A 21979-nucleotide genomic window follows, 5' to 3' on the forward strand; every position below is an offset into this window, starting at 1 on the left:
TTAAATTAGAGAAAATCTTTAATTGAATTTGAACACTTTTACCACTCGTTTATTTTAAAATGAAACTCCCCGTGCTTTCTTTTTGAACATGGTTAACAATACAAAAGGAGATAACACTGACTCGTTAACAAATTCGCGAATATCAAAACAAAACATGGCTCCAGTTGATGTCTTGACAAACCATTCTGTTTTTCCCTTGGATTCATGTTCAGTTGTAATTTGTTGTTTGCGATTATCACAAATTCCAAAGGGCTGAAATTAATCTCAATCTGTAAACAACTAATCTGCGTATATCACAAGATTTTGTTCTTCCGGATGTTCCTTCCCTTCACCTTAAAAGAATCATGTACCACTTTAGGTTGCGGATATCGCGAGCACCGATGCAGAACATACTAAAATTTCAAAACCTATCATCTAAAAAAACCTAATAAAAATGGGAAAAGACAAGCTGCATTTATCGCACTTAATTAAGCGCACTAATTGTCACTTTCACCTTAAATAAGAGCCACTTTTGTACATTTAATTGAAGTACTGGTACTGCGTTACTATCAAAATTACGGCTTCAAAATATTATTAACAAAAATCATTGAGTTTTAGAACTGCGGCGGTTTTTTTCGAGTTTAATATTTCTTCCGCTTTTTCTTCTCAGAGAATTTGTCTTGATCGTTTGACGCTGATGTTTCATCAAAAATATGGCAAAATCTTGGTTGACACATTTTTTTTGACTTTGATGAGGTCGTTGCTATAGTTAACAGATTGGAAAGAGTTTGGGACCATAATAGAGACCGCACAGTTTTTAGCGGATGCAATCATACTCATCTTTTTAGCTTCATTGTTGATTTGCGCTTCATGGTTTGGTAGCGTCTAGTTGATTTATATGTTAATATTGTGCAATGGGTTCTTCAACTTTGTCGGTTTCCTTTGGCCCCAAATACTCGATCTTTTTCGTCAATATAAACAAACCTATGTCAGGTTTTTATTCGGTCGCCCTCAGTTTGATTTCAAGATTTTTATCAAAAAAAAACAAAGTATTTTTAAGCACATTCCGTTGATGTTTAGAGTCGAAAGGTGGATTACAAATGATCACACAGTCCTTCCTTGTATAGCGTTCCTGTGCTCCCAAGCGATCGTTCATCTCTTGCAGCTTTTGTCCAACTCTTGAATTTTATTTCCTGATTTTTGTCAATTTCGACCAGACAAACAGTAATTTTTGATATTTTATCAAAAGATTTTTTTGACAGATTTGTATCACAAGTGATACCTGATGTATAATTTGCATTCTTACTTGAGGATTCGCCAACGTCCATGACGCGACATTGTTGCCACACTCAAATTTGTAAATAGTGCACCTTACCTAACAAATAAATGGTAAAAATCCCGAGAAAAAATACTCTAAGTTTACAATTTTTCTTGTTATAACTGAGATACAATGCAACTTTTTTGGAGGAGAATGGGGTTTAGATTCTGATGTAAAAACGTTGCAAGCTCAGTTCTTTTTGTCAGTTTCTGAACATTCAGCTTGAAGTTTTTTTTGTCATACGTGTTATAAGATATAATTTCAAATTGGCGTAAGCAATGGTTTGTTTTCTATAGCTCAAGCTTCAAAGAAAGAACGAAAGAAGAACCGACCGTTTGCTGGGTTGCTCTTTTTTTGTGTGAAGATTTCATCTCACCCAATGAGCGGGGGGTGATCATTACTTATGATATGACTTCTATGGTTTTGAGGGACTCCAGAATGATCTGGACGAGATAAAGGAGATTTGAAGTGGAAAATGTTGCTTTCGGCTTTTGTAATGAACGGTCACTTCAGTTCATGATGAATTATGATTCGATGTTTGAAAAACCAGGATGTTTAACATTTTTTAAAGGAATTCTTTTGCTGCTTTTAATTGGGGAGTATTAATTGCCCCCGAATGGAGTTTGTAACAATTATTGTCGTGAGTTTCGTTTATGCAAAATGCTTGCTTGACCATTTTTTGCTCGAAAATGTGTTTCCACTGCTTCATCAATATGACTCTTTGCAAATCGAAACGGGATAAACTGTTTAAACCCAAGTGCATTTTTTCTCTGTATAGCTCTGTTTGATCGTTGAGCCTTCGGAGAATTTACTTGCGTCCTATTAGTTTATAGGTTTTTTGCTTGATACTGCGCTTAATCTTTTTCATGACACAGGTTTGATTTTTCATCGAAAAAAACGAGATAAACTGTAAAACCCGAGGGCATTAAGTTGTGCAGTTATTCTAGAGCATTATTTTTCTGAAAGTAATATTTTTTGTTATGATCTTAATTTGGTTAAGTTTGAAAAAATGATTGAAGTGAATTTTATTGATTTTTCATATTGTTGAATATATTTAAATAAGTCTTTTATTTTTACAGTATTGTTAACTGTGAAGGAGGCATGAAAGAAATAAATCTTTCCGTCACTGCTCCCAGTACACTATGAATTCACCCCCCCCCCCCCCCCCCCCCACGGGCTACAGGCACCTGCCTGAAGTAAAATATGATCAAAAAATATCATTAATATTCGGCAAATCCCTTTTTTGAGCGATTTGACCTTTCTGCATATATGAGCTATAAATACTGAGGTTTACTCTTAGCTACCGTTGGGAAAAGAAAAACTCATTCCGATTTTGTTTTCAGGCGATGATGCCTCGCTTGAAGATTACAAAAGTGTGGCTGTATACTTTGAGACTGAAGAGAAAGATCCCTTTCTGGCAGGGAAGTTCTTCTACCGGAGCAAGCAGTACTCGAGAGCTGTCAAACATCTCCTCAGATGTCCAATCACAGCCGCAACCGAGAGCGACCCAAATATTAACCCAATTGAGATCGCTATCAAAGCTGTAAGCTGCAAAATTTGCTGGAAAGTAAAGGGGTCCTTCCCATTATAACCCCCCCCCCCAGCTTAGTGGTCAGATAACCTATAGCCCCCCCCCCCAATAATGGTAATTATACCATAATGGGGGGCTATAATTTCATGGTGGGGGGCTACAATGGGAAAGACCTAAAAAAGATTCCTGGTTCGTGATTTTTGTGGTAATTTCTCTGATAGGATGTTATATAAGTAATAGTGAATGAAACAAAAAGTGATCTGGGGACAGCCGGGGATTGAACCCGGGACCTCTCGCACCCAAAGCGAGAATCATACCACTAGACCACTGTCCCTGGGAAGGTTTTGCTCAAAGCTTTTTAATGTCAAAAACATTCCAAATTACTCTCAAACCAAGTTTTTTTTGGGTCCTTCCCATTATAGCCCCTCGCGAAATTATAGCCCCCATTATGGTTTAATTCTCATTGGGGGGGGGGGGGTTGGGGGGGGGGGCAATACGTTATCTGATCAGTAAGCTGGGGGGCTATAACGGGAAGGACAGGAACAGTTTTTTTCCTACGACCTATTTTTTCCGACAACTTTTCGAGTAAATTTTCCAGTCTGGAGATCTTGAATTTTTTTTTGAGTGTGAATTGATTTTTATTCAGAATTTAAAGAGTTTTATTGGCGAAAGTTTGCTACTAAATGTCAACCAAAAAATGCGCCGAAATTGATTTCGTTTTTCAATTTAAATCTTGTAGCGTTGTATTGTCAGCCCTAATAAAAAATTTTGAAGCAGCTTAGAATAAGAGCGCCCCAGATTACAGACAATTGGGTCTTGAAATTAAATGGTCGCCCCCTTTGATTGGAAGATATTAGACGCTAATTAGTGAATTGTTTATTTTATAAGCGTAGTTAGGAATAATTTATTCAAAGGATGTGCTAAGAGATCATTAATTTGTTTTCTTCAGCACTACCAAAATCGTTTTCCACTGATTTTTTTTTTTAAAAAAAGTGTTAAATTTATCTTTTACCTATTTTCTGAAATGATAACCTAAATTAACCTTATAACATCAACAAGGAGGCTCGGTAATGTGCATTCGCACATAATGTTCCGACACCGCTCATCCACGTTTTGATTTGATTGCCTACCAAATGAGAGAGAGATAGAAATCTCATATCGTTCAACAAACAACTAAGTGAAAACGTGAATGCTGGATTAAAGCGCCCATGAGACTTGCCATCAATGAGAGCAGTGGACAAGACAAAAATAGAAATCAAGTAATAGCAAACATCAATTACGACCAAATCTCGATGTCAATGTATAACACTTAATAACAAAATCAATATGGAATCACATATAACCTGAATTGAACAAATTAACCTGTACTTCATTAGATAAGATATGAGACTCTTGTTAACGATGAGACTCGATAAAAGGCAGACGAGGAACAGCAAAAAGGGAAAAGCTTCAAAAAAGTACGATTCTGTTTTTGAAGACAACCAATTTCAACTGAGCTCATTGAGAAGCTTTTTTTAATACCTCATCGGAAGCAATTGAGACCTGTCATTATCCATAATATGTCAGTCGACTACAAATAAAACGTCAAAAACGAAAAAAAAAACAATTAAATTTAACAGGAAAGCGGTCCCGTAACCGTTAAAACGATCGGCTATTCACGGAGAACATTAAATATGGTCCTTTTTGCTTTGTTTCGACTCCAATTGGGCTACCCCATTTGTGTGACAATGTGGCAAGAAAACAACAAGCTCTGAATGGGGCATATATCCGCAAATCACGATTTTATTATGAAAATGCGTAGTGCCAAAGCCAAGAAACCATTAGTTAAAAAATTATTATTAGCAGCCGTCAGCGTCTCAAACGACTATTATATGTGCTTTCTCTCTTTTTTAAATCGCTCTACCTTTTGATCACGTTTTTCGTTTTACATAAGTCACGATTTTCACGTTTGACTTCTGACTTACTTCGCTCACTGTTTCAACTGAATAGATTTTAGTTTTTTCCACTCATTGAATTGCGCAATATAGTGAACACAGTCAAGGTGAATAGCTCAAAATCAAAAAAGACGGCACCGATAAATCCCGGTCATTAGGTCATTGAGATTTAGGTTATCAAAGTTCCTTAGAGTGTTTGCTAGCTGACATTGATATTAAGCTTATTACATTTCAGTTTAGAAGCTGAATTAAGTTTAGTTTTAGAATCCAACTGAAACTGCACGCAGAATTAGAACACTTTTTGACTCTGAAAAAAGAGAAAAAGTTAATCAGGTTATCTGTTCTTTTTTCTTTTTCTGCTTCAATCCCAATGTGCATTTTCCGGAAATCTGCCGGCTACGTTTATTAATTTTGGATTTTGGTTTACTGAAAAAAAGGATCCAACCTGCCGTTACAGAAACGAAGCTACGAAATTGGTAGAAATAAGACAAAAGCGACGCAGCTCAGAATTGCGCTGAATTTTTGAAAACATATTTTTGAAAGTTCAAACAAACCATAAACTTTCAACTTAGAACAGAAGCAAAATAAGTTGCAACTGCTAGGAAAGCCATCTTTGCTTTTTATTATTGAGACCAAATCATTAAACGACAAAAAACAACAATTACGGATATAACTCAAAATTTCACAAACAGTATTTCGAAACCACAGTATTGAGGGACTGTAGAACGATCTGGACGAGATAAAGGAGATTTGAAGTGGAAAATGTTGCTTTCAGCTTTTGTAATGAAAAGTCACTTCAGTTCATGATGAATTATGATTCGATGTTTGAAAAACCAGGATGTTTAATATTTTTTAAAGGAATTCTTTTGCTGCTTGAAATCGAGGAGTATTAATTGCCATCGAATGAAGTTTGTAACAATTATTGTCGTGAGTTTCGTTTATGCAAAATGCTTGCTTGACCATTTTTTGCTCGAAAATGGGTTTCCACTGCTGCATCAATATGACTTTTTGCAATTCGAAACGGGATAAACTGTTCAAACCCAAGTACATTTTGTCTCTGTATAGCTCTGTTTGATCGTCGAGCCTTCGGAGAATTTACTTGCGTCCTATTAGTTTATAGGTTTTTTGCTTGATACTGCGCTTAATCTTTCATGACACAGGTTTGACTTTTCATAAAAAAAACGGGATTAAATGTAAAACCCGAGGGCATTAAGTTGCTATGCAGTTGTTCTAGAGCATTGTTTTTCTGAAAGCAATATTTTTTGTTATGATCGTAATTTGGTTAAGTTTGAACAAATGATTGAAGTGAATTTTATTGATTTTTCATTCTTGAATCTAGAGTATTCTAACATATATTTAAATAAGTCGTTTATTTTTACTGCTTGGCGAGTATTGTTAACTGTGAAGGAGGCATGAAAGAAATGAAGCTTTCCGTCCCAGTACATTATGAATTCACCCCCCCCCCCCGGGCGACAGGCACCTGCCTGAAGTAAAATATGATCAAAAAATATCATTAATATTGGGCAAATCCCTTTTTGAGCGATTTGACCTTTATGCATATATGAGCTATAGATACTGAGGTTTACTCTTAGCTACCGTTGGGAAAAGAAAAACTTATTCCGATTTTGTTTTCAGGCGATGATGCCTCGCTTGAAGATTACAAAAGTGTGGCTGTATACTTTGAGACTGAAGAGAAAGATCCCTTTCTGGCAGGCAAGTTCTTCTACCGGAGCAAGCAGTACTCGAGAGCTGTCAAACATCTCCTCAGATGCCCAATCACAGCCGCAACCGAAAGCGACCCAAATATTAACCCAATTGAGATCGCTATCAAAGCTGTAAGCTGCAAAATTTGCTGGAAAGTAAAGGGGTCCTTCCCATTATAACCCCCCCCCCCAGCTTAGTGGTCAGATAACCTATGGTGGGGGGCTACAATGGGAAAGACCTAAAAAAGATTCCTGGTTCGTGATTTTTGTGGTAATTTCTCTGATAGGATGTTATATATAAGTAATAGTGAATGAAACAAAAAGTGATCTGGGGACAGCCGGGGATTGAACCCGGGAGCTCTCGCACCCAAAGCGAGAATCATACCACTAGACCACTGTCCCTGGGAAGGTTTTGCTCAAAGCTTTTTATGACGATGCTAAATTTTGATTGGTTGAAAAAGACTTTTATAAATTCATACAGCACGCATTTATTATCTTGAAATTCAGACAGACGATTCTGCTCAGTACAGTTCAGTTGCTTAATAAATTACTTGAATTAAAAACTTGTAGCAGAAAAAGAGCGTTTTTACCGAACCCGCGCTCCGAATAGCACTTAGCAAAAACTTGCAATTAAAAGCCTTTATTAGAAAGGATATTGCAACGATAACTCGTCTCCATACAATATAGCACTTGGCACTAGCACCTACACAGCCGCCTCTAAAAAGATAGAAAAGGTAGAAGCAAATTAAGAAGAGAGTTATCATATGGCGACAGAGATGTTGAACGCTTACTTCTGTTAAAAAGAAAGAAAAATTTGAAACTCATGGAATTAGCCATTAACGGAAAACTTACAATCTTCGAATCATTAGAAAAACAAACAATGGAATTAGCCTTTATTTTATCGCACAAGAAGACAATCAAACCGATATCAAACGGATCCGTATTACAAAAAACTCAGAACTTTACAATTTCTTTCAAAACTACCAAATTCGAGAAATTAACCAAACCACAAGCACAAACCAACTTTACCCATTCAAAATCATTTGAGCATCAACCTCTTTGTTTTGCTAGCAAAGAGAAAATACAACGCAAGCCACAACAGTACTTCTATGACACTATTAGAAGGCTATCATCCTAGAAACCCGTTCGTATTCTTCAACGACAAAACAATCGACAGAAAAGTAAGTCAAAAACTTGCAGCGAAGAACAAAAAAGACCAACCAAATAGCCTAAACTGCAAACTCTGTGACACAGCTAAATTGGAGAAGCGCACAAATTGCTCTTTCCACAAAAACACTTCAAAAACGAACTGACTAAAAGAAAATGGCAGATCCAAGTCCGCCTCACGTACATCTGAAAAGATTCTCAGGACTACCAAACGAAAACTGGCCTGAATTTGAAGGACTACTGAGAGCAAGCATTGCTGTATCTAGAATTCCTGAAGCGAACCACCAACGTGCAAGATATCTCCACCTACACTTAGCCGGTAATGCACTCAACTATTACCTTCGACTCGCCGAAAACACAAGAAACGATCTGGACGATTCGCTCGAACAACTACGCAACCGATATGCAGGAGCAGACCAAAGAAGAAACTTTGAACTTGATCTGCAATCGAGAAAGTTTGATCCAGTGAAAGAACAACCAGATGACTTCTTCACAGATCTGCAACGCCTCGCCAACCTCGCAATTGTGGACGATCCTGCAGCTCACATAGACCGCACTGACGAAAGAACAAGACGAATAAGAGAACAATTCATTCAAGGCATGCCCTTCAAGTACAAGAAAGTGTTGCTGAAAGAGAATGACAACATCACTGTAAACGAACTATGCGCTATCATCAAACGACGAGTCAGAATTGATCAGATAAACCCCGAACCACAATACACCACGGCATTCAATGCACTAAACGCATCAGGAAACCCTGCTGTGGCCCAAGCCATAGAAAGCATAATGGCCGCAGGCATAGCATCAATGCAAGTAGCACAGCCACCGCATCAGCGCGTGGAGAGTACTCAGTACCCTAGCTACAGAAGAGGAAATAACTACAGAGGCTACAACCACAACAGACAAACATACCAGTATAATGGAAACCAAAATGGCCGATGATACAGTAACAACTACAACAGCAGAGGACGTAATCGTGGAAGCTTTCAGAGAGCCCGAGGAAATTATCCCAGAGGAAGGTCAAACTTCCAACGAAACGACCGAAGTAATGGACGTACCGAAAGATCTCCTACACCAATGAGAACGTTTTGCAGAACATGTGCCAGCAATGAGCACACTGCCCGAGATTGTCCAGAACGTCAACCAGCATACCGCGATGGAAACATGCCATTCAATCAGCAATCAAAAAACTAAATAACCTGCATGTTTTTCTACAACATATACCAGATAGCGTGACAAACTATAGCGAAAATGTATTCATAATACCTCTGCAGTTCGAAACATTAATAATGAAAGCAGTAGCAGACACTGGAGCATTCAGCAGCGCCATGTCAAAGAAACATTTTGATAAAATAAGCAGAAACCTCTACCAAAAACCAGAAAAAACAAATCCTCCTGAAATAAACGTTTCTACAGCTTTCCTACACCAATCACCCATTTTATTTACAGTCCAACTGACATTCAAAATTGGCCATTTACAATTTGAGGAACAGTTCATGGTGTTTGAAACACTTTCCGCTATCCTTCTTGGCTTTCCCTTCTTTGATAAAAATGAGATTATTATTGATGCCCACAACAGACTACTCCAAACACCAGAATTTACTTTTCAGCTAAATCTAATGCACATAAAAGGCAACAACAAACAAAAACGTCTCAACAGCCGGAAAAAAATCATGCTCAAAACCAAAACAACCTATACGCTATCACCTGGGGAACAAAAATTTCTGGAACTAATCCCATCGGAGGAAACTGATGCACAAGAACAAATTGGACTCGTAGAGCCTACTGTCAAATTTGAAAAACTGGGCCTTGGTCTAACAAGCACGCTTGACAAACAAAAAACAAAACTACCACCCTACTTGCAATCAATACAACAGAAGTTCCACTGCACATTAGACAAGACTCTCCAGTAGCAACATTCGAAATCATCACACCAGAGCAAGCACGCTACCTGATACCACTTGAGCCAAAACTTCTCCCATCAAGCGACTCAAAGAAAACAATAAAGCAAATAGAAAAATCTATAGAGAGAACAGCAAAAGGCGAAATAAATCATATAACAATAAAACACGAAAACGGATTCTGGTTTCCGACCCCAGAAACCAATCCCGACACATCGAAGATGAGTGAAGTTGAAAAACGCACATATGACGAACTTGTTAAATTTAAAAATCGTGAAGCAATTCAACCACTCTCGAAAAACGAAGACAGGAAAACTTTTCTTAACGCATTCAAATGGAGCGACAGCGTACTCTCTGACAAAGATAAAGAAAGAACAGAACAGCTTCTAGTCGAATTCAATGACATATTCACAAGGCACCGCCTTGACATTGGCTACACTCACAAATTCTCAGTCAAATTGACACCAGACACAAACAGACCTGTATACTCAAAAACTCAAAGAATTTCAATCCATCTCAAAGACGATTTGCTTGTTGAACTAGCCCTTCTCCAGTACTACGGAGTCATAACAACGCTCCCCTTCAGCCGCTACTCATCTCCAATATTTGCAAAACGGAAGCCAAACGGGAAGCTCAGAATATTAGTAGATCTAAGAAAAATAAACCATCTCATTCGAAACGACTACAACGATAACAATTTCCCGATAGCTACACTAGCAGATGCGGGCACCCACTTAGCCGGCAAGAAACTCTTTTGCAAGATGGATGGCAGCCACGGCTACTTCTCTGTACCAATGGCAGATGAACAATCAGTACAGTTACTGGCCTTCAACTTCGTATCGAGAACATATGCTTTTCAAAGACTAGCCCAAGGACTAAGCAGAAGTGTCAGCGCCTTTAGCTCATTCATGCGTCAAAACCTGGACCCCGTGATAACAGCGGATAAATGCTTTCAGTACGTCGACGACATTGGCATCGGAGCACATGACACAAACGACATGTTGGAAAAACTTCGAGCAGTCTTTACATGCATCCGAGAATCAGGAATGAAACTCGCAACAGACAAATGCTCATTTGGACTCAGAGAAATACAATTCCTTGGTAATACGATAACCTCTGAGGGTCTCGCACCAATTACACAGAAGATTACAACCTTTCTGAAAACATTCAGAATGCCGCGAAACCCAAAACAAGTCAAACGAATGATCGGATTTTTTCAATTTTACAAAGCCTTTATCCCTGAACTTGCTGAAAAACTTTTACCGTTCTATCGTCTACTTAAGAAAGACACCAATTTCGTGATAGAAGAAGAACACCAAGTTATGCTGGAAAAGCTCACAAATGATCTAAGAACAGCCTGTGACCTTTCACTCAGATTACCCAAAGTTGACCAGCAATATGTAATAATGGCTGATGCATCCTTTTACGCAGCCGGATACGTACTAATGATAGAAGACTACACAACAAATGATGACAATCAGGAACTGAAAATTTATGCACCCGTCAGTTTTGGATCTAGAGTTTTCCACCCAAACCAACTCAAACTTTCGATATATGCGAAAGAATTCCTCGCAGTTCACTTTGCCCTAGATACCTTTGCAAATATTATATGGGGATGTAAAAAACCAATTCTCATTTTGACAGACAACAGATCAGTAACCAGGTTCTTTCAAACAAAAATCATACCGCCAACACTTTGGAATGCTCTCGATCATGTACTCAGCTTCGACATCATACTGGGACACATACCTGGAAAAGCCAATTTAGCAGCGGACTATCTGTCGAGAATACACATAAACCCGAAAGAGAAGCTCGAGCTACGCATCAACTCACGCATACCGATGCACGAAATCGAAATCAACACAGCAGCAGATACACCTGACAATTCAATCAGTTATCTGAGCAGCTCAGAAAATGACGATACCCCCAAAATTATGAAAACATACTTACTTGAGAGAAAACAAACCAGCGGAGAAGATCCTATGAATGTTCGAGCTGACGTTCAACTGCAAATTCTTGCACCTGAAACGCAGCAAATAAACGCCATGCATGAACAAAACCCATTGGATGAATTCATCACTCATGGGCACGGACCTTTAGACCTCCGTGCCGAACAACAACAAGACAAAGATATCAAACGGGTACTGCTCTGGTTTGAGAGAGGTTCACCGACTACAGGACAATATCTATCCAGTGACCTAAAAAAGTATCTCAAGCAGTTCCCAAGACTATCGATAACAGAAGGCGTCCTTCATCGCAAGTTCTATAACCACACTGGAAACCAATTTATTAAACAATATTGCGTCCCGTCGCACTTACAGAAGGAAGTACTCTACAGAATTCATAACAGTGTTTGGAGTGGGCACAAAGGAGTCTCACTGACAATAGCAGAATTTAGAAAACGATTTTACTTCCCGAACTTCACTGAACGCCTAACAGAATATATCAGAAACTGTCTCACATGCTTGCAAACAAAACCAGCACCAACATCTGCATTGAAACGTCCATTACAACCACTTTCGTCTCTGCAAAACTTCCCAGCAGACCTTTTACTAATAGATCTGGTGGGAAAGATGCACCCTTCTCCCTACACGTACATTCTCTCAGGCATTGACGTGTTCTCGAAGTACCTTATCGCCACACCTCTTATGAAAGGCGACGCAGACATCGTAGCACGAGCCCTTGTCTCAATTTTTCTGAGACACTCCTACATTCCCTCAAGAATCATATGTGACCTTGGAACTGCGTTTACATCCGAATTAATGAGCGAACTAGCAAACCTATTGGAGGTAGAGCTCAAACATTGCACACTGAAACATGCGCAAACCATTGGCTTACTTGAAAGAAACCACGCAACGCTCAAACAAATCTTGAGAATTAACGAAAACCAAACTTCCTCGGACTGGCATAGATACGTTGACATTGCAGTAATGATACACAACACAACATTTGCACCAGCTCTTGGCTGCACGCCATCTGACGTCTTTCACGGCAGAACACCGATAAATCCTTTGGACCTCAGATTTCAGAATACAAAATTATGGGAGTCTCACCCAAAATACGACTGCATTAAAGAGCTACAAGACAAAACTACGGAGCTTTTCTCCAGCGTAAAAGACAACCTTATCTCGTCTTATCTGAAATATAAAAAGTACTATGACAGAAAAGCCAACGCCACACCACTAAAACCCAAATCATACTGCCTGATCCTTGACCCAAAAAGCACAACACAAGTAGCAGTGATGAATAAACAGCAAAGCAGGTGGATACCATTATACAGAGTAGAAAAATTGCTCACGAATGCAAACTACATTGTACGCAAAACCAACACAAATTACACGCAATGTATCCATCGAATGAGACTTCGACCTGTGAAACCTCAATATCAAGTAGAAGACCTCGAACATGTAGACCCCGAAAACTTTGAAGCAGATCCCACCATACCAGAAGAAGAGAGAGAACCACAGCTGTTCGACAACCAAGTCAGGCACCACATTAACGAAGACAACATGCAGCTACCGATAACAACACCAGATGTCCAGTCAGTTTCTTTCAACTCAAACATCCAAACAGCTAATTTTTCTTCTGAAAACCCGCCAATACAATTTCATGATATGACACACGAACCGACGTTTGACTAAGATGCATTCTTCGTGGAAGGCTCAGTTCCAAGCGCAAACACGCAAGAAACACCAGAATCAATTGATACAGGAGACTACGTCTTCTCAAACAACTCAAACTTCTTACCGTCCGACAGTCGTTTTGGCTCAAATCGACGATACAACCTTCGCAGAAATGATCATCTGGCATTGGCCCGAGAAAACTCGCTATATAACCTCTTGCAACCATCAGAAAAAGCAAAGGAAGAACAGGTCAAAGTAATAACTTACTTCCCACTTGACCACATCCCAGACCCAAACCTGACAATTGATACAACAGAAACTGATCACGATGAGAGCATTGCAGACTCACAAGCAACAAGCTCACAGTCGCGAAACCAGAGTCTCAATGACTTCACGTTCGATTCATCTGAAAATCTTGGCGATCTATTTGATGACGTTAATAGCCCCGTCTACACGCCCCCAATATTAGACACTACAGGCGAAACCTTCTACCGGACCAACTCGATCAACGATATTTACAACAATACAACCTCAAGCGATGATGTCCAACAACCGAGATCCGACGAGAACAATGAGCACTCCCTTATAGGAGGCACCATTTCACAAATTGAAAATAACGAGAGCAATAGTGCTATTGCTCAACACGACAACCCAAGAACATCTTCACCACTTCCTCAAAGAGTATCCTACAGAGAACTAGCGGACCTTGGCCCAACGCTTCAAAACAGACGAAGAATTGTTCCGCTAACACTTCACCGTCGGGAGATCAACGGAAACCTTCACCAAACTTTTGGCTTCGAAGATGACAGCCAATAGGAATTGAGCACCATTTCTCTATTATACATACACACTAGATACGTCACCAACCAATGAAAACACTCCAAAAAAAATCCTAATTTAAAAGGAAAAAAGACACAGCTCAAATCATTTTCCAAAATTTTGTACCTCAAAATCGGTCGCACAAAGACTCTGATTCAATTTCACAAACAAGCCTAGTTAGCAAAATGCTCAATATCGTACTAATTTTACTACAACTTTTACCCTTGATGAAAACGAACCAACCATCGGTGGCAACAAAAGATGGAGTATTATTCAACCTTCATCAGAAAATTCTATTGACAGAAAACTTTGTCAAAACTGAAATCCTGGTCCCCTACCCAATATATAACAAAACAGTGGAAGACAAACTGATCAACCTGACAAAAGAGATAGACAAAATGTGGACTTCAGAAATTTATGGATGCCCATTGAACTTCACAAATATGACTGACTCGACAGCAGGCCTCCACTGGATAGCGCAACAAACAATGATGGAAAACCAACAGGCCCAACACGACATTGTAAACCTCAAATTGGAAATGAACACACTACTAAGAGCAAACAGTCAAACTTCTACAACACTGCAAAGACAGCCCCGCGGTGCGGCTGCTGCAGCAGCAGCAGCCGCAGTGCTGGGAATTGGAATAGGAACAGGCGACAAATTACTATGCTTCATCAAATCAGTGTTTGGAGGATGCGACAAAAGAGTGGCTAGAAACCAGAAAAACATCAGACAAGCAATGGCTTATCTTCAATACCTAACCGATCATGTCGAACAAATAACAATCCAAAACAATGAAAAATTCTATGCTGTATCAGGTGAACTGAAAGCCATCAAAGAAGCCCAGAACGAAATAATAGAGACACAAAACAGGAACTGGGAACTTGCTGAAGGACAATTCAAGGCGTTACGACAAAACGTGCACCACATCAGAAACTGCATCCAATACTTATACGTAAGAGAACAAATCAATCAACATAGTCTTGTACTTAGCAATATTTTTCAAGCAATACTTGCTAACATTAAAACATACCGATCGGCCCTTTATACGTTTCGAATCAACATACTGAATGCCTTGACGCCTCTCATGAATCAACTATTACCAATGTCATTAGTCCCAAGGGAGCAGTTGCATGAAATTCTTACGATTGTTCATTTGCAACAAAATGGACAACAGGATCGATTATCTCTAGCCGTACCAATCCAAGAGATTCTCTCGTACTATGAAACGAAATTAGTCACACAAGTCGAGGCAATTGACGCAGGTCTTATACTTACACTTGCAATTCCAATGGCTTCAAAAAGTACAGTTATGAACGTATTGCATGCCATTCCGATCGCAATGCCGGACGGGGATACGGGTAAAGCTTTAGTTTGGCGACTTGAAGCCAAATACATGGCCGTCTCAGACGACGGAGAAGAACTAGCGTTTATCGATGAAGACGAGCTCGCAAGTTGTATCGGATCCCAAAAATACGCAATATGCACCAAAGCCATTCCAACAGAACAGAGTTATCAGTCCTGTATGGCTACTTTACTTTACCACGATGACGAGCTACTTGCATTGCAACGCTGTCAACTGGATGTAGTAGAATTGCCGTTGACTGAAAAAGCACGCAATCTCGGCTTCGGTCGTTGGTTAATAACATCGTCCAAAGACGATTATACACTCATCGAAAGCGCTGGAAATGGCAGCAATCCATTGGCAAGAATTGAGCATCCTGGGTGCAGAGTGTGTATCATCACACTGGGATGTGGAAAACAGCTTAGAGGACCAAATGTTCATCTTCGCTCAGACCTCACTGCTTGTGACACAGTACCGGCAATACGGTTAGATTTTCAATTACCAGATCCAATAAGTACACTCTTCAAACTACTGCCCCCATTGGATGAACTACCAAACTTCTCATCAAGATCTGAGGCACAAATTCAAATTCTTCAGCAAATTCAACCAGAGTTCAAACAAATGGAAACACGACGAACAAACAGCAAATCAATAGAACAAATGGCCGAACCAATTTTAGAAAGAATAAGAGCATTCAAGCCCGAACTCGAACACCGATTCGAACAGTACATACCATGGAAAATGTCTCTTCTTTTCGGATTTTTATCCTTCTTGATTAGCGTATTACTACATCTAACTTATTCGCATCTTTTACACAAATGGGCAAAACTTCACCGACGTTTCCCTTTCCGAATAACACACGAAGGACGGCGAATAAAAACAAAACCAGTACAAGTTGTCGCATTAAATGACTATGAATACCTACAAGGACATCCAGAACATCCCCTGCACAACTGCTCACTAGTACTACCACTCGAAATTAAAACTGAGTTCGAAAACCAAAACGAAGAAAACATAGATAAACCCCGCACTCCTTACACATTCCTAAGAGACTACATCCGGAGACTAAAACGTAACGAAGAACCAACTATCAAAATTGATCATGTCAACAGGCCTGCCGCACCGAGTCAACCCATCTATACATATATACCGGAACAACCACCAATATCCCATTACGGAGCGTACCCTCTCAGAACAATCAATACAGGAAACGTTTAAAAAAAAAACCTGACCGGGACTCGAACCCTCAACTTCAGCATGAGAGTGCAGCGCGCTACCAACTGCGCTAAGTGGGACGGCCGCGTGGTCCGTAAAAACAGCTTATAAATAAAAAAAAAGGAAAAAAAAGTTAATTTTTTTTACCCTTCCCCTCTTCTCTACCCCCTTACCCTTACCCTAGCTTACCCTTACACCCCTTTGCCCTTTCCCAGATTTTCCCACATTATGGAAGCACCGGGAACCCGCCGGGATTCGAACCCGGAACCCCAGCTCAAGGGCCAGAGATACTAACCACTGAACTAAGTCACTTGTTAAAAGTTATCAATTACATTCACTTCTACTCTGCCGCAAATTAGAAATTTTGTGTTAGCAGTGAGCAAGGAAAACAAAACTTAAAAATAAAAAAAAAAAATTATTAATTAACAACATTTATAATAGCCCTAAATAAACCAGAGAGACCTATCCTCCATCTGGAAAGTACCCACCATTATATTTGCGAAAACTTAATTCAAAATTTTGATATTACTCGAGTATTAAACCGAAATTTTCATTACTTGCAATTATTCTTTGAGAAAAATCAACAAGGAAAAATTACAGAGCAATTCCCCTTAAACCTCCAATTTTTAAAGGCGGGGATTTGCTCCCTACCTTTTTATCCAGCGACGAATTTATTTTTAAAAAAGAATCTATGTTGACGCACTAAACAACGGAGTAATAAGATGCAACTCCCAAAGGAAACTTATCAATTATCTGTCAAAGCGAGAAAAAGAAGGAAATCCATTAACCCGGAAGGTGAACTGTCCATCAATCACAATGACAGCCTATAATGGAACACTAATCAATCCAACCAGGGATAATTCCCCACAATTCCAATTAATCAAAATGTCAAATTTCCCCCACTTCCCCCGCAACACTATCAATCATTCAAACTACTTTCTGCCTGCTAACTACCAGCAACACTCTTTATTGCTAACTGTTCATTCTCTCAACCTATTACAATTTCCTCGCGGATAGAAACTTGGAAATTATTTCAAACAACTTAAACAATTTTCCTACAACTAAAATTTTACCTTTTGCATTATTTCAAACATTTTATAATGAATCCAGTATATCACTTCAGAATTAAAGTTGAGCCGCGCATTAACACTACATTCAACGGCCAGCCAGCTTACATTACTGAATACAGCATTGCCTTTTTTACAGATCGTGAAGCAATAATTAGTATTAACATGCAACAGGACAATATTGTCAACAATATTTATTCAATTTCTTTTATCCCCCTTTCAGTGAATGAGACATCAGCCGTATGGCAAACAATTCTACAATGCATACAATCGGGAAATAATTATATTAATGTGAATTTCTATCTTAACTCAGAAGGAGAACCAGTTGCAGTAGAACCATCGCAACCAACCATTTCTGAAAGTCCCGAAAGCCCTGACCCTACATCAGACCACAATTCAACTGAATTAAACTATATTCCAATTTCTCCCCCATCACCCATTCCATTCTCAGATGACTCCATGTAAATGTCCCCAAATATTTGCATTTATGTTCCATTAAAAATCTTATATTATGTCTTATCCACCAACCCCAACTTTCACCACAATTGACCAATCAGAAGACACCATTCCTTACATCACTCCAATTCCAACCCAATTTCCACTTTATGCTTACTTTCTTACTGATTTTGATATAAAACTTGCAGTCTTTTCTGAATACTTCATATTCCCCTGCAACACCTTATGCTTCTGGATTAACTTCTTGGATAATAATCAAGACAAAAAAATCACTTTGGAACCAGATCATCCAAATTTTCTTACCTTTTTGAATTTCTTACAAAACACCAAAGAAGAATTTTTAGAAGGCGAATTTGACCTGTAATTTCTTTTTTTTAATACCATATTTACCTTTTCTTTCCCTGATATTTCCAAATCTCAAAACCTAGCAATTCTGAATTTTCTTAAAAATCATGACAAGCATTTGGGACCAAATCCGAAATTACGTCGGCCCAGAAGACATCGCCCCAAAATTACACACGAACCACAACATCAACGTTTGCGTGAAAGTAGGAATCCAATACAGGGAGTGTTTTTTCAATGAATATGTCATATTACAAAATGGAACCATCGTGATCTGGGCACACTCCCATACAGGCCTTCTCACGAAAAAATGTTTTTTCTACACAACCTGGGAATACTACACCTACATTTACCACTTCATTACTTCATCCCAAGGTACCCAACTCACCCACCAATTCTGGGATTTTATTCAAATGGACAATGACGACCCCATTGAGTTTGACCCTGTTGGCATCCGTGTATTCACTTAGACTTGCATGAACTTCTTCAATTTTTTTCATTATTCGAAATATTTTTTTTAATCTTTTCTCTCATGAGTCGCAACTAATTTAAGGTAGTACTTATTTTATAAACACCGCAAATTATTCAAATGTAACGCCTCCTCTTCTTATTTTTAATTTCTTACCAATTTATTTTTTCTGACCAAAAAAAAAATTACTCGTGAGTCATAACTCGTGAGCACAATGAGCAAGCACCCCTAACATAGCAAACTATTATTAACTAATCTATTCCCAACCATTATCAACAAAAATTAACATCCCACCTTGCTATCACTTCGAAGGGCACGCGATTGAAAGTCAAGATATTAATTGCTTACACTACATACGACTGTGCAAAATAACGACCCAAAAAACTCACGAAACATCATTTTTTTTCCAAAACAACACCAAACTAACACAGACAGGACCCTTACCGATTGCCCAGTATCAACAAAAAATAATCCTTTCAAAATACGTTGAAAGGGCACGGGCTTGAAATAATAAAATCTCGAAAAAAAAGTAAAAAAAAAACCTGGCAGTATAGTTCCAACCCTAAAAAAAATGCAAATTAAAGTTGAACAACTCACTTATTCCATTGAAGGATCCTTTGGAGGAAGAAACGAATACACAATATTCTCGTTCTCGTTCGATTGCGTTTTCGTTTCCCGTTTCCCACCCCATTTTCTTCGATTACCTCGTTTGTTATTTGTTTTTAAAATTAGACCACTATTAGCGAAACTTTGCACATGCTCAGTCACATCACTAGCACCACCAGTTGATACTTCTCTTTCTTTCGCCCAGTTTAACACTGCCTTTTTATTTTTATTTGATATTACAATTCTTTTTACCGCACCTTTACGCACACCATAAGCAAACGATCCCAAAGTCCGATCAACAACAACTTGATTCGATTGATCACGCGCCTCCCAGCCCGTCACTAACGACAAACCTTTTGTAAAAGTTAAAACAGCATGCGCACACAACGAAGGCTGGCACAACACATTATCTTTCGTCGGAATGAAAAACCAAACATCCTTTCCCAAACCACTTGCAGAAGGACCCCTCTTAATTAAATCCATAAAATATTGCGGAGTACCCATAACATTATTAAAATCCCTTGATGTCTGATAACTTCCACAAATCAGAAACAATTTCTCACCACACGGCGTTTTCGAAACACTATCATTACCCCAATCTCAACATGTGCCGCCGTCCACCACTCATTCCATTGTACCATGGCATCTCTCCTTACACCAGTAAAACCATCAGGCAATACACCACTCATCAAACCATCCACACAAAACGTCCAACCTATTGAATTACACAAACCAGCATACGACCCAACTTCTTGATACAACCTGCTATCACCACTCTCCAACTTTAATTCACTAACATAATTATACACATCGCCCTGATCTCTACAGCCACGGAACCCTTCTACTAAACTTTCTTGTAATCCCACAATTTCTTCGTTATTTACTGCCAATGGTACCTTTGGCCAACCATTCTCTCCAACCAGTCCCCCTCTACCTTCTATAATTAACTTATTCTTTAAGGAGTTCCAACTTTTTATACCCCGCCCATCGACTGTTTCCACTTCTTTCCATCCGAGACTTATTAATTTTTTCCGATCGTAGTACTGATGTTTGAACTCGTTCATTTCGATTAGCAAATCTTGTCTGCCTCGTGTCGTTCTAAACACGATAATTCTGTTTAAAATTACAAAAAAAATATTAATGCTAGCTTATGAAATCCTAAATTGTTATAAGTAATTAACGAACCTTTTAGTGTCCATACTTTGATAAAATAGAATATCCCGTCTCTTCGTTATTACAATTAATCGTTTTTGCAAAGCTTCGATAAAATATCCAACAGTCGATGAATAACGCCGCTATTAAAGTTTGACCTCTTCGCAGTAAAAAGTATTCTGAATAACTTTATCAATAGAGCAGTCAATCACACTGTTCTCAATTTACTTTCCTCCAAAACTTCCATTAGTGACTGTCAATTACTGCCATACCGAGGGAATTACTTGCGAAAACTCCATTAGTGACTGTCATTTACTGCCATGCCGAGGGATTTACTTCATTACTTTACTCCCCTCACAACGCGGAGCAAATGGAACTGCCACACGTGACAGATCACTACTACATTAATCTTCCTGGGAAAAATGCAAATGAACCCAGAAGAGGAACCAATCAACTACACCTAATAACTCGCATAAATCTCTGTTGATCCACATCAGTCAAAGTCACAAAAGGCACTTCCCAAAAAACCAATTTTAAAATCAGTCATGCCTGTTCTATTCGCAGCCGATCCCCCTCTTGCATTTAATTTGAATAACAGAATGGCACTGCTACGAAAATTGTAGCATCGGACAACCCGATCTATTCCAGCTACTTTATCGTGGAGTACATCTGGCCAGGGCAACCGCACAACCTGGACTTAATTACACGGCGCGTGTTCGTCCTCAAGAGGAGCGAGGACGGACAAAAACTTCAAGAAGTTTGTAGGGGACGAACACGCGCCTTCAGGATGAACCTGACAAGAGCAACAAATCAATTCATCTAGTTATTTTTTTTACTGCACGAATCTATTTTTCTACAAAACTGCACGATTTTATTTTTCTACTGCATGAGTACTATGCCTGCCACGATCAACACGAACATCATTGAAAAACTTCATTCAAAAATCGAGGACACAAATCTTCAATTCCACCATCACCAATTGGACAAATATGGCTCCGATATGGCACGAAACTCACATCCACTTGACCAACGCGGAATGTAGTATTCTTTTCACAACATACAGCAGTCGCATTCCCCAGCTCAATTTGTTCACATACATCAGATGAGAAAACAAGAGGCCAAATAAGAGCAAACAGAAAGTAAACTTTCAGCATTTTGATCTGGAATACTCAATAAAAACTTATAACAAACCACTATTGATGTTGCTTTCCATTTATACTTAATTAGCCCAGTAAATTCCTTGACTTTGACAATACCACTAATCAAGACCCACTTGGCACAGCACACTAGACAACCCTGTTTATAATCATAAGATTAATGGTTCGAAGCCCATCGCCTCCGCTTTTTCTGA

The 21979-nt window shown here is 39.0% G+C and overlaps 1 protein-coding gene and 2 non-coding genes across 5 annotated transcripts in view; 1 reads left to right on the plus strand and 2 right to left on the minus strand.

Annotated features, from left to right (window-relative positions):
• LOC142351748 (WD repeat-containing protein 19-like) overlaps positions 1 to 21979 on the plus strand; it is a 378166-nt gene that overhangs the window by 275059 nt on the left and 81128 nt on the right. For all 3 annotated transcript variants that reach the window (XM_075403894.1, XM_075403893.1, XM_075403895.1), the window contains one exon: positions 2641 to 2840. In XM_075403894.1, coding sequence (XP_075260009.1) covers positions 2641 to 2840 — 200 coding nt within the window. The remainder of the gene's footprint in view (positions 1 to 2640; positions 2841 to 21979) is intronic.
• Positions 3091 to 3162, minus strand: Trnap-ugg (transfer RNA proline (anticodon UGG)). Its single transcript has one exon. It is a non-coding gene; the product is annotated as a tRNA-Pro (tRNA).
• Trnap-ugg (transfer RNA proline (anticodon UGG)) lies at positions 6796 to 6867 on the minus strand. The gene has a single exon. It is a non-coding gene; the product is annotated as a tRNA-Pro (tRNA).

The sequence above is a fragment of the Convolutriloba macropyga genome, chromosome 13 (assembly GCF_964194025.1).
Source record: "Convolutriloba macropyga chromosome 13, txConMacr16.3, whole genome shotgun sequence".
Classification (NCBI taxonomy): Eukaryota; Metazoa; Xenacoelomorpha; order Acoela; family Convolutidae; genus Convolutriloba; species Convolutriloba macropyga.